This window comes from Arvicola amphibius, chromosome 5 (genome assembly GCF_903992535.2).
Source record: "Arvicola amphibius chromosome 5, mArvAmp1.2, whole genome shotgun sequence".
In the NCBI taxonomy this organism is placed as follows: domain Eukaryota; kingdom Metazoa; phylum Chordata; class Mammalia; order Rodentia; family Cricetidae; genus Arvicola; species Arvicola amphibius.
The window spans coordinates 136,171,654-136,184,959 of record NC_052051.1 but is presented as its reverse complement, the minus strand read 5'-3'; the positions used below and the strand labels follow the sequence as shown (position 1 = coordinate 136,184,959).

The window sequence follows — 13,306 nt, the reverse complement described above, 5'->3', positions numbered from 1 at the left end:
TAGACTCATAGAGAGTGATGCTACTTGAAACGATTTAGGACAGGTGGCCTTAGTGTTGTAGATGTCACCTCGCTGGAGAAAGTGTGTCACTAGGGGTGCACTTTGGGGTTTCAGAAGCTCAAGCCAGTGTCTGTCTTCCTGCTGCCTGTCAACCCAGACGTAGAACTCTCAGCTAACTCTCCAGCACCATGTCTGCCTATGAGCCGCCATGCTTCCTGCCATGACGATAATGTACTAAACCTCTGAAACTATAAGCAAGCCCCCAATTAAATGTTTTCCATTATAAGTCTCGCTGTGGCTGTGATGTCTCTTCACAGCGATAAAACATTGGCTTAAGACACATTCCATCCTGATTATTAAGAGGGAAAGTAGATAACTCAAGATAGCTACAGGAAGTCCCTGAAACTACCAGATTCACTAGGTCTCTCCCTCTCCAAGAGTATGTGAACAGTAAAGACTTTTGAGAGTTACTCTCAGACAAGCCAAGTTACAAAGAGGATTCTCAGATAAGTCTCACCTCCTGGAAGAAGCAGAGACCAGGAGAACTGCCTTGAACAAAGACCAGGTAAGCCACCAGGAAAGGACTCTCTCCAACTTGAGCTGCCTGCAGGCTGAGTGGTGTTCCAGGTTCCCGGCTTTGATGAACTATCATCCGTACTGTGGTGGACTTTGGTGATGGAGCTCTCTGTGAATCACTTCTGCTCCTACAAGTAACCCCTCATATTCCTGTAAGTAACCCCAATAAAACTTCTGGTTTACCAAGTCATATTTTGATGATACTCATATTTTGATCCGTTGTGGGCTCCCTATCTGGGGTAATAGGTTGTGTGTGGTGTATGTGGTGTGTGTCCCCTGGAAAGTTTGTCCCACAACTCCCGGCAGTTCTTTGTGATGGGGGAAGGGGCTCAGTTGGCAGGAGTGCTTTCTCTGCAAGCACGAGGACCTAAGTTCAAGTCCCCATCTCCCATGTAAAAAGCCAGGCAAGAATGTATGAACCTAGAACCCCAACCCAGGATGGTAGAGACAGGCCTGTCCCAGGTTGATGGTTGGTTGCCTGACGCAAATGAGCTTTGAGTTCGGTGAAAGACCCTACATAGAGAAAGACACCTATTATTCTCTGGTTTCCACATACATGCATGCATTACACATGCCTACACATACCATGTACCATACACACATTCACAAAACTATTGCATTTGTCCTTCCTTGATCCAACCTTCATCTTCTGTATGTTCTATCAACTTCTAACTGCCTGCCTCAGCCCCTCAGTTGACTTCCATGAACCAGCTTCCTTGCCAAATGGCCATCTTTAGAGTTAAGCTTTCCTGGGCTTTGGCCTTGCATCTTCATCCTTCCAGGTCTATCTGCATACTGTACTTTTACTTTTGACTCCATAACCCATTGTTTCCTGTATTCCCAGAGCATCAATAAGTTTATTCTTATTCCCATCCTACCCAGCCACTGTAAGTGGTCAGCCCATAAGAATACCTAACACAAAATGATGAGTAAATGCTTGTTTAAAATAAGGAAGAGAAGCTGGAGATATGGTCCGGTGGTTAAGAACATTTGTTACTCTTGCACATTAGGGACCCAGGTTCAGTTCCCGGCATCTACGTGGTGGTTTACACCCATGTGTAGTAGCTCTGGCTCCAGGGGATCCAATGCCCACTTCTGACCTTGGAGGACAGCAGGCTGCACACAGCACACAAGCAGACGTGCAGGCAAACTCATCAGTTTTTAGATAAGAAGCACGGTGCCTCAGACCTGTAATCCTAGCAACAGAGAGCCTGGTAACCAGCCTGGGTTACCAAGAGAGACCCTGTCTCCAAAAATACAGGCAAGCGTGTACATAATCCTTGCATTTGAGAGGAGGATCAAGAATTCCAAATCATCCTCTGCTAACTTCTAAGCCAGCCAAAACTACATGAGACCTAGTATCTAAATAAGTAAACAAATACCTAAATAAAAATAAAGGAAGGGAGGGACGATAGAAGGCAGGGAAAAGATGTAGAAACTGGAAGCGAAAATTAAAGCTCCAGCGCAGAAGTGCTTGGTTCAGCCCTTGCGCGAAGAAGCTCATCTAATCATGCAGGTCGCCAGCTTGGTCAGCAATTCACAGCTCTTGAGGGACTAACAAGCCCCTCAAAGTGATTTCCTCTCCATTCTCTCACGTGATCATCACAACCAAGAAAGGCAGAGCCTAGATTATTGTGCCCCCTGGAAACACAGAAGAAGACACATCACGAAGCTAGTAAGCATGGTTGAACTCCCTTCTGTGCATCTCCCAGCAACTGGGCCCTGGTCCTGATGTTGTGCTCCAAAGACATGCACACCTGCGCCTGAGCAGAATGAGCCAGCCAATGAAGAACCCGCATCCAAGGAGGAGGGACAGGGGCGCTGCCAATGGCTGAGCTCTCCCTGAGACAGATGTAGCTAATGGAGAACTAGTACTGCAGAGGGACGGTTGCTCGACCAATGAAAGTCTGGGACCAACCAGGCTGCAAGGCCAGCCGGCCAGTGGGGCGCCAGGGCGGGGCGCGCAGTCGAGCGCCAACCGCAAGCGGGGATCCGCAGCGTGCAGCCCGGTCACCACCCGCCATGGCCCGCGCTGTCCCGCTGCTCGCCATGCTGGCCACGCTTCTCACCGCCGCTGCTGCAGGCGGAGACGCCCCGCCCGGAAAAATCGGTGCGGGAAAGATGTGGTGGAGTGCTCACTGAGGAGGACGGGCGGGAAGAGGGTTTGCAGCTGACCTGGGGCAGGGGAGGGCTGCTCCCGAGAGGAGCTGGGTGCAAGATTGGCTAGGGGCTGGTGGGCGCGGAAGAAGCGTGCACAGGGGAGGTGCTGATGGGGAAGGTGGCGTGGGCACGAGGAGGGGGCCGCCTGGGAAGGAGAAGGCCTGGGCAGGAATAGCCACTGACAGCTGTCCGCAAGGCGCACGGTCACGGAATATTTACTTCTTGAGAAGCTCTCCAGTAAGAGGAGCTGGGCGGTGGCCTTTGCAGGGGTCGGCTGAGCGCCCTGTGTGTTATAGCACGCTATGGCTGTGGTTCCTTCAGGACGCCAGGCCCTAGCTTAGGATGAGAAAGTTCTGTGTCTGGAGGGCGTTTGGCAGGTTCTGCGGGCTCTAAGAAGGCTTCCTAGAAGTAACATCTAACGAGAACTTCCGGTCTATAGAAGGTAGTTCCTTCCACGGGACAGAACAATAAATAGATTGCTGGGGATGGATTTGCTGAGTCGGATGAGTGTGGAACTTTTTCCCCCCTCAGGGTTGCTTAGACAAGCGGTCTACTGCACAGCCCCACAGCCCAGCATGGAGAACTCTTAATGGCTGTTATTTTTTTTTATTAATTATTATTATTTGTGTGGTTCCCCAACATTTTATTCCGAAGTTCTTCAGACATACAACAAAGTTGAAAGAATTTTACAGTCTTATCCATGTGCCCACCACCCATTCTGCTCTTTGCACTGTTCATATTTTGTTGCATTTCCAAATAAATTGCAGGCACCAGGACACCTCACTTACTTCACCGTGTGTAGTCATTGTCACTGGTACCATGTTTGCGCACAACTTTTTTTTTTCTGCCTTTTGTTTTAACTCTGCATGGCTCGAAGCTTCCTAAATCTCTTTGCACATGAATTCCCACAACCAGAAACGCTACCGAGTCCTATTTGTGGGAGGACAGCGTAATAATTCCACTAGGCTGCCCCTGTGAACCCCAATTGGCAGGAATGCCTTGGGACATCTGAGATGACGTGGATTTGCCAGGGCCAGTACAGTGCTAAAACTTAACTGTGTGAGAAAGCTACAACAGGCCACGGGGGGGTTAAGGCTGGCCAGAGCATACTGGAAATTGATTTGTGACTAAGAGTCTGCACAAGAGAGAATCCCGGGGGCTGCGGTATTAAGAGAAGGTCTAATGGAGGTTGACTTCAGAGCAAGCTTGGAAGGATAATGAGTTAGGCAGGTTTAGGGACCAGGGATGTGCAGTAGTTTTTCCTGGGGATGGGCAGCAAGGACTCCCCGCAACAACCAAATGGCAGTTCCGTAGCTTGCAACCTGCCTCCTTCCAGCTTGTCCCCAGACATATCTCACCCATCTTCCCAATCGATGACAAGCTGCCCTTTAGCTTCCTAAACACCTTCAACCCCTTTGGTGGTTTGGGCTGTACCGAGAAAGGAGGACAGGGTGCCTCCCATTAAAGGTCACAGTCCCTGGGCTGCAGCAGGATCCTGTCTCCATGCTTCTGAGTGGCCCTAGGACCCTTTAGAGTCCCCTTTCTCCTCTCGCTGACATGCAGATTTTTCTCTAGGGTCCTGCTCAGATGCTTTCTCTGTGCAAAGCCTGTATCTGTTGCTGCCTTCTCAGGATCCCTAAAAGCCTGTTGTCCTACTTGGTTATGGATCATTTTAGCTGATTGTGCACAAGTCTCTCTGCCCATTGGCTGCTTAGGTTCCTGGAAACCCAAACCCCCCTTGGTTCATCTCTGAGCCTTGGCACATCTAGGACAAAGAGCAGTGTGTTAGGTATTTTCCATAAACCTGCTCACAGTGATAGGACATCTTACTTATAACCAGGGGGAATTGGGGGGTTGAACATGGCACTTCCAGCCCTTGACATGACTGTTTCTTTGGAGAAAGTAGGTAATTTGGGACTCTCCAGAGGAAGAGGAGGGAAAGAGAGCAGAGTGGTTTAGAAGAAAATGAGGGTATTCCTGGATGTGACTCTTAAGTACTGAGAAAAAGGAGTTGGTTAGTTAACTGTGCAATAGATGTTTCTGGACTTTGTTATCCGCCAGGGTCCGGCGACAGCATAATCCTGCTTCCTCTGTGTCCTCAAGTCATTTGAATGTGGTGTGGCAAAGGCAGGGGAAGCTGCTGGAAGAGGCATGGGCAACACCGGCCTCTCCTTAGAAGATGGCTAATTGGGCTAACCGTAGCACCTGGGGACTGGGGAAGTCTTTATCTTCTTGCCTGACTGGAGGGTAATGCCGGACTGTCAGTGGGAGGGAAGCCGTGTTTCAGATGTTGGGCAGACAGAACTGCAGGCAAGGCAATAGCCCAGCCCAAGGGTTTCATAATGAGTTCATTCTTTCTCGGGGCTGTTTGTTGACCACTGTCTGTCTAGACAGTGGTTCCCAGCAGCATCAGGTGGTTGGTTGGACTTTGACCAAAAGGCCTGTAAAGAGCCAACAAGTAAATATTTTGGGTGTTCCAGGCCATTTCACAGTATTTTCTTATTGATAGTAAGTGAAAGAAAGGGTGTGGCTTTGTTGGCAGCGATCATCAGCACCAGGTGGCTGAAAGGGAGACTCACTTGAGCCCAGGAGTTCAAGGCTAGCCTAAGCAGCGTGGTGAGACACTATCTCAAAAGACAAAAGAAAGAAAGCCTGCTGGGCAAGATAGTTCACTGGAGAGGCAGAAGCAGAGACGAGCAGATCTCTATGAGTTCAAGGCCAGCCTGGTCTATGTAGGGAGGCCTTGTCTCAAAAAAAAAAAAAGGAAAGAAAAGAAAGAAGGACTTGTGCTTATAACATTTCTTTTTTTTATTTGTTTTGTTTTTTGGGTTTTTGTTTTTGTTGTTGTTTGTTTTTCGAGACAGGGTTTCTTTATAGCTTTGGAGCCTTGTCCAGAACTAGCTCTTGTAGACCAGGCTGGCCTTGAAATCACAGAGATCTGCCTGCCTTTGCCTCCCGAATGCTAGGTTTAAAGGTGTGCAATTTTGGCCTGTGGGCTGTAGTTTGTTGATCCTGAGCTAAGGAATGTTTTTCAGCCCACTAACAGAACTGCTTGGTCAGTAATGGTCAGTAACTGTTTTCACCAATTAATCCTGAAATAAGAAAAATGGAGGGCATGGGGAATTTTATAAGAATCTAAATTTATTCTCTATTTTCTTTAACATCGACTGATGTATAGAGAGGGGCAGCGTGCATGCCATGACTCATGGAGATGTGGGGACAACTTCCAGGAATCAGTTCTTTCTTCCACGTTCCAGGGATCAAATTTGGGTCAACAGGCTGGCAGCAAACCTTTACATGGAGCCATCTGATTGGCCCAATTTATATTCCTTTCTATTCCCCCACCTCCTCTCTCTGTTTAGTTTGGTTTTTGAGACAGGGTCTCTCTGTGTATCCCTGGCTGTCCCAGAACTCTCTCTCTGTAGACTAGACTGGCCTACAACTCAGAGATCTGCTCGACTCTGCCTCCTGAGAGCTGGGATTAAAGGTGTGCACCACCACTGCCCTGCTCAATTTATTCTCTTTTTAAGAGCATTCTCTAAATTTTGAGATTCCTTCCTTCTCTCTTGCCGGTAGGGTCTTCCTTGGATGAGGATGGCAGTAGGTGCGGTCGGAGGGGCCAACCTTTGATCATTAGGTTTAGAGCGTCTGAAAGCTCAGGCTGTGGATTATCCTTTGAAATTCCATAAGCCTGCTACATGCATGTGCCAGGAGCCTCCGCTGTGCACAGGGCAGTGCCTTACTAACCAGCCTCTCTCCCGTTGTGCCGTCTCTCCCTCCCTGCCTTGTTCGGGCTTGCCGACAGCTGTTATTGGAGCTGGGATTGGGGGCTCTGCCGTGGCCCATTTCCTTCAGCAACACTTTGGACCCCGAGTACAAATTGTCGTCTATGAGAAAGGGGCTGTGGGTGGCCGCCTGGCCACCATCTCCGTCAACAAGCAGAACTACGAGAGCGGGGCAGCCTCCTTCCACTCGCTGAGCCTCCACATGCAGGACTTCATCAAGCTGCTGGGTGAGTGTCCAGCATTGGGGTCTAGTGCCCGGTGCCTCAGGCCCTTCCCAGACTCCCCCAGGCCCTTGCGGTCAGATCGTCATTTAGCTCCATCTCCTCATTTTACAGATGGAGCAGCTGAGACCAGAGAGGGGAAAGAACTTGCCTGAGGTACACAGTGAGTTAGTTGCAGAGCCGGGATTAGAACTCAGGTTTGACTCCCAGGCCAGTCTCTCCCTTTCAGTGTACTGCCTCTTAGTTATTGCGGTCATATCAGCATCTACATCCTACATCCTACATCCCATATCTACATTGCCCACCAGACACTTGGTACTCTACCAGGTGGTATGTGGACATGACCTCACACCCAGCCAGCCTTAGGATGAGAGACAGATCTCCCTCTAAAGAGACTGGATAATCCCAGCACTCGGGAGGCAGAGGCAGGCGGATCTCTGAGTTCGAGGCCAGCCTGGTCTACAAGAGCTAGTTCCAGGACAGGCTCTAGAAACTACAGGGAAACCCTGTCTCGAAAAACCAAAAAAAAAAAAAAAAAAGAGACTGGAACTCAAATCCTTAATACCCTTCAGCTGAGATGCTAAAGTGATCAAATTGGGGCTCAAAGTCAGCATCCTCTAAACTCCGAATATGCATGTTGTCTGCTGAAGAAGTTCCAGTCCCTCAGAAGTGGTCCTGCAGGATCACGTCTTGTAGATACGCAAAGTGCATACATGCGAGTTCATTTGCTACAGCAGGGTTTGCCAAAGCAGGATTTTGAAATGTCTCCCTGCCCACCCTCTCTGTATTTGGGGTGAAACACAAAGCCATGTAAGTATACAGGAGGCTGTTCATGATGCAGGATGTTGTATGTGTTATGTCGGGGTGGAAGAGACTACATCGTGGCCACATACATGATGAGTGGAGTGTTCTTTGAATTGTAGAATGCTGAGAAGCTAGAAGGGGCTAGTGTGAGTTCAGGGATCCATAGCAAAGCCAGCCCTGCCCTGTGAGCTTTAGACATTCTGGCATGTTAGCATCTCCCTCACTCTTGGCTGAGTGGGTCCCTTTTGAAGAAAGTACAAAATGGTACAAAGTTTTCATTTTCTTGCCCACTAGGAAGAGCAAATGGTTTTCTCGGTGTATTCATTAGCATGTTACTTACAGACAGGAAGCACAAAGGAACAAAATAGTTCTAGCCCTTTGCATCAGGAAGGGCCCAATGCAAAAGCTCAAGGCACTGTTGGGCCTCCTGAGGGCCACGAAGGGGAGCTGAGGGGCTGCTGGTCTCCGCAGGGCTGAGACAGCGGCGTGAGGTGGTGGGCAGGAGCGCCATCTTCGGCGGGGAGCATTTCGTGCTGGAGGAAACCGACTGGTACCTGCTGAACCTCTTCCGCCTCTGGTGGCACTACGGCATCAGCTTCCTGAGGCTGCAGATGTGGGTGGAGGAAGTCATGGAGAAGTTCATGAGGTAGGGCTGGGCGGAGCTGCAGGAGGCCAGGGAAGATCTCAGGAGGGAACTGATGCATTGGAAATTGTGAAAGGGTGGTAAAGGCCGACGCAAGGACCCTGCCCAACTCAGTGCAGACTCAGGGTGAGCCCCAGCCTGAGGAGTGTGTGGGACAGGGCCCCTGGCTTTGTGACACTAGTCTTCATTCCTTCCTCCCACTAAATTACCGAAGCATGAGTTGCAAACTCAGTCACTTACAAAGGCTAAAGCGGGGTGAGCAAGGCCCCTGGGTGGAAGAGAACAGTGGGGTGGGGTAGCCCGAAGAGTAAGACCCTCTGAGGGCAGCAGCCAGCTGCAGCACACTGACTAGCCACAAGGAAACATGTCATGAACTTGTCCAGCTTTCCAGTGTTTATCACCAGTTGACTTTGTGAACCAAATGAAACACTTATGGAGGCCAGATACAGCCTGGGGTCACCTGTTTGCAAGATTTCTACCCCTGCTTTGTCCCTCTGGAACGGTAATTCTCAAGCCAGGCGGTCGTGCCGCACGCCTTTAATCCCAGCACTCAGGAGGCAGAGGCAGGTGAATTTCTGTGAGTTCCAGGCCACGCTGGTCTATAAGAGCTAGGTCCAGGACAGGCTCCAAAGCTACAGAGAAACCCTGTCTCGAAAAAAATAGAATGGTGATTCTCAGCCTTCCTAATGCTGTGACCCCTTTAATACAGTTCTTCATGCTGTGGTGACCCCCAACCATAAAATTATTTTGTTGCTATTTCATAACTGTAATTTTGGTACTGTTATGAATTGTAAATATCTGATATGCAGGGTATTTGATATGCAGCCCCTGAGAAAGGGTCATTCTACCTCACAGGTTGAGAACCACAGCTCTAGAACATTCTCATTCCTCCTCTTTCCTCTTGAGTGCCAGCCCCTCCCTGTCACCTCCAGATACAGAGGACTCGTCTACGCCTGCTCTGTACTGACATGCCAAGCAGCCACTTCTCTTCTGTATCCCCCTGCCCCCCACTTCCTGGAGCCCTGAGCAGACGCTGTCTGCCCCTCTAGCCCCATCACAGACCCCCCCCCCCAGTGTCAGATGCCCAGGTGTGGTCACATGACACCCTTCTCTACTTTCTTTCACTCTTCACTCCCTTCCCGTTCCGTGATCAGGCCATACAAGGTGACACTTCTTCCTTACATTCTCCAGATGTCCCCCAAAGTCTCCTCTATACTTCCCCCCTTCCTTTTCCTCCTCCTCTTCCTCCTCCTCCTTCTTCCCCCTCCTCCTCTTTTTCTTTCTCTTCCTTCTCCTTCCTTCCTTCTTCTTCCCTCTCCTTCCTCCTCCTCCTTCTTCCTCTCCCTCCTTCTTCCCCCTCCTTCTTCTCCTTCTTCTCCTTTTTCTTCTTCCCTTTTAAACTTACTCTTGTATAATTTTGTATGGATGCAATGCATTCTTGTCACAGTCATTCTCCCTTCTCCTGTGCTCCTTCCTCTCCCACCAAGGCCCCGTCCTGCTGTCACATCTTCGGTTTTTGTGCTTGCTTTGCTATCTACCGGGCTTAACCAGGGCTGCTCATGTGGGCATTGGGGTGGAGTGGTCCTCTGGAGCATGGGTAACTCACCAGTGAGGACAATGACTTCCTCTTCTCCAGCAGCCTTTGACTGCCTTTAGCTTCCTTGGGTGAGTCGGGGCCCCTTGAGCCGCTCACCATCCATGACTGGATGTTTATAGGGCTCCATCTGGTGCAGGCCTCTGTAGGCAGCTGCCGTTGCTGAGAGTGTGTGAGTGCCACAGTCACGTCATGCTCGTAACACTGTTCACAGCCCTTCTCCCCACCGCCCAGCTTTGTTTTTATTTTTTAAAATTTATTTATTATGTATACAGTATTCTCAGTATTCTGCCTGCATGTATGACTGCAGGCCAGAAGAAGACACCAGATCTCATTACAGATGGTTGTGAGCCACCATGTGGTTGCTGGGAATTGAACTCAGGACCTTTGGAAGAGCAGTGCTCTTAACTGCTGAGCCTTCTCTCCAGCCGCCCCCAGCTTTGTTTTTAAAACCTTTCTTCTGACTTTGTTTGACACAGAGTCTCACTAGGTAGTCCAGACTGGCCTCAAACTCCTGCTATTCCTGTCTTGCCATCCGAAGTCCTGGGGTTACATGACTTCCATCGCATATACAGTCACAGTCAGCCCCCCTCTTCTCCGTCTACTTTGTCCTCTTGTCGGTTTTAAGTAGCCCTGCCATGCTGACCGTTTCCTGTTGTAGAAGTAAGTCCGGCCAGTCTTCTTCCAGCCCCACGTCCCTGTCTTCTTCCAGCCCCACGTCCCTGTCTTCTTCCAGCCCCATGTCCCTGTCTTCTTCCAGCCCCACATCCCTGTCTTCTTCCAGTCCCACATCCCTGTCCAGCCTCTGGACACTGCTGTCTAGTAGCACAGTTGAAAATCAAGCCCAGAGAAGGCAGCAGTTCATAGACAAGCTAATCCAGAATATATCAGCAGGTAGCTCCCATCTTTGCTAGCTCTAGGACTGGAAGGAGTAGTAGAGACAAGACAGGAACTCTGGGCAAGTGAGAGCGCTGCCAGATCAAGTCAAAGGCAGGGATAGTAATGGTCTGAGGCTACAGCCATCAGGTCCAGCTTGGACTTGAAGCCAGGACAGACTAGAAGCTAGTCACCCATGTTTAGAGACATATCAGCACCTTGGGCAGGAAGCGTGATATAGTTGGCCTCTAGCCACACGAAGAAGCCAAGTCCTTTGAAATCCTGGATTATTTGTGTCTCTGCACTGTCCCTGGCTACCAGTGAGGAGGTACAGACAAGCCACTGTAGCCACAGAACAGGCCAAAGGGAATAACACGGTAGACCTCTAGGGCCTCATGCACAAAGCCTCTCTGCACAAGACTCCAGTCCCACGTGTCTCCTAGGATCTACAAGTACCAGGCTCATGGCTATGCCTTCTCGGGCGTAGAAGAACTGCTCTACTCCCTGGGGGAGGCCACCTTTGTCAACATGACCCAGCGTTCAGTGGCCGAGTCCCTGCTCCAGGTTGGGGTCACACAGCGCTTTATTGATGATGTTGTCTCTGCTGTCCTCCGGGCCAGCTATGGCCAGTCAGCATCAATGCCTGCCTTTGCTGGTAAGTGCGCAGCCGTCAGCCTGCCTGTCCACCTTGCCCACATCCTTAGAACAAGCTGGGTCCTATGAAAACCATTTTCTGGCTTATTGTCGTTGGCCCATTCCCTTTTTTTTTTAACTTTTAAAATCACACTATATTTAAGCACATTTCCTGGGTTCGTGGTTGGGAGGAGTCTTGTCTTGGTGGGAAGGCCCAAGATCTTTCCTCCCTCCCTCCTTTTCCCAGGAGCCATGTCACTAGCTGGGGCTCAGGGCAACCTGTGGTCCGTGGAAGGGGGCAACAAGCTGGTTTGTTCCGGTTTGCTGAAGCTCGCCAAGGCCAGTGTGATCCATGCCACAGTGACCTCTGTGACCCTGCACACTACAGGTGAGTGAACCAAACAGGAATTATGCCCCTGCCATTCCTAGCCAGCCCTCCTCCTCTTCTGTACCTCAACCAGAGCGTTCCTGCTGGGAAGTATTTTTCAGAAAAATCAGGGAAAGGCTCACAGACCACTAGAGGGCGCTGACGCTCTTCGCGTCAGCGCTAGGAAGCTTCCTCCCTGTATCTACTATTCCTTTGGTCTCTGATCATTTGAGTGGCATCTTTACCTCAGCCAGTCAGCAACAGAACCAGAGAAGGGCTTAGGCCTTCTAACGTCCAAACCAGTGCCCACCCAGCAGCGGCATCAATATGGAAAGGAGGGACAGCCGAGCTGCCCCTGATGCCAGACTCTCTCTGCACCCCCAGTGCTGGGTCCCCGATGGAAGGAAGGTCAGTGGGTAGGAGCGATGGAATAAGTGGACGTTTGTGTTCTCTCTCCTACTAGAAGGGAAAGCCCTGTACCAAGTGGGGTATGAAAGTGACAGGGGCAACAACTCCGAGTTCTACGACATCGTGGTCATTGCCACGCCCCTGCACCTGGACAACAGCAGCAACAACATCACCTTTGAAGGCTTTACTCCACCCATCGATGACATTCAGGGCTCTTTCCAGCCCACTGTGGTCTCCCTGGTCCACGGCTACCTCAACTCTTCCTACTTTGGCTTCCCCGACCCTAAGCTTTTCCCCTTCGCCAACATACTCACCACAGATTTCCCCAGCTTCTTCTGCACTCTGGACAACATCTGTCCTGTCAACATCTCAGCCAACTTCCGGCGGAAGCAGCCCCAGGAGGCAGCAGTGTGGCGGGTGCAGTCCCCGAAGCCCCTCTTCCGGACTGAGCTGAAGACCCTCTTCCGTTCCTACTACTCAGTCCAGACGGCGGAGTGGCAGGCCCACCCCCTCTACGGCTCCCGCCGCAGCCTCCCGAAGTTCGTGCTCCATGACCAGCTCTTCTACCTCAATGCCTTGGAGTGGGCGGCCAGCTCTGTGGAGATGATGGCCGTAGCTGCTAAGAATGTGGCCTTACTGGCTTACAACCGCTGGTACCAGGACCTGGACAAGATTGACCAAAAGGACTTAATCCACAAGGTCAAGACTGAACTGTGAGGGTTCCAGAGAGAGTCCAGGAACTCTGCCCCACACTGAAGATGGAGCCCATCTCAGCAGCACGGGGCTAACTGGGTCACATTCGTGGGCTGCTCCACTCTCTCTGCCACCGTGTATTGAGCAGATGTCCCCTGCGTGGGTCCAGGTGACCTACTGTCTGCCTAAGGATCCTCTTAGAGGCTACCTTTTTTTTTTGTTTTTTAAGGGAGAGGTTAAGAAAAGGGAAGGAAATTCAGGCCAGTGTTTGGGGGGGAGGGGTTGATGGTTTTTGTTTGTTTGTTTCTTGGGGTTTTTTTTTTCTTTCTTTTTTTTTTTTTTTGTTACTGTTTTTCAAGAAGAAATAAAAATTCAGACTCCAAGCCACTTCTGACTTCGTTTTCTCACTAGAAGCCAAGATGTCTGAGAGAAGGAATATATAGCAGAGAACTCAGCTTTCTTTCCTTTTCGTCTTCCTTACCAACCCCCCAAAGGCACAGCCTTTGTAAAAAAACATTTACCACCAGCTACCTAAAGAGAAGGGAA

General features: G+C 50.3%; 1 protein-coding gene across 1 annotated transcript; it reads left to right on the top strand.

Annotated features, from left to right (window-relative positions):
• Positions 1–2,560: 2,560 nt before the first annotated feature.
• Positions 2,561–12,911, top strand: Pcyox1l (prenylcysteine oxidase 1 like). The gene is made up of 6 exons (XM_038331267.1): positions 2,561–2,686; positions 6,542–6,748; positions 8,018–8,192; positions 11,103–11,314; positions 11,540–11,680; positions 12,123–12,911. The coding sequence occupies exons 1-6, from the start codon at positions 2,599–2,601 to the stop codon at positions 12,782–12,784; spliced, it is 1,485 nt and encodes a 494-aa protein (XP_038187195.1). The 5' UTR covers positions 2,561–2,598; the 3' UTR covers positions 12,785–12,911.
• The last annotated feature ends 395 nt before the right edge of the window (positions 12,912–13,306 follow it).

Excerpts from the sequence above, each read along its gene's own strand:
- Pcyox1l (XM_038331267.1), top strand. The coding sequence starts at position 2,599 with ATGGCCCGCGCTGTCCCGCTGCTCGCCATGCTGGCCACGCTTCTCACC. Across the intron at positions 2,687-6,541 it reads CGCCCCGCCCGGAAAAATCG|CTGTTATTGGAGCTGGGATT; the intron begins GTGCGGGAAAGA and ends GCTTGCCGACAG. Across the intron at positions 11,681-12,122 it reads TGTGACCCTGCACACTACAG|AAGGGAAAGCCCTGTACCAA; the intron begins GTGAGTGAACCA and ends CTCTCCTACTAG.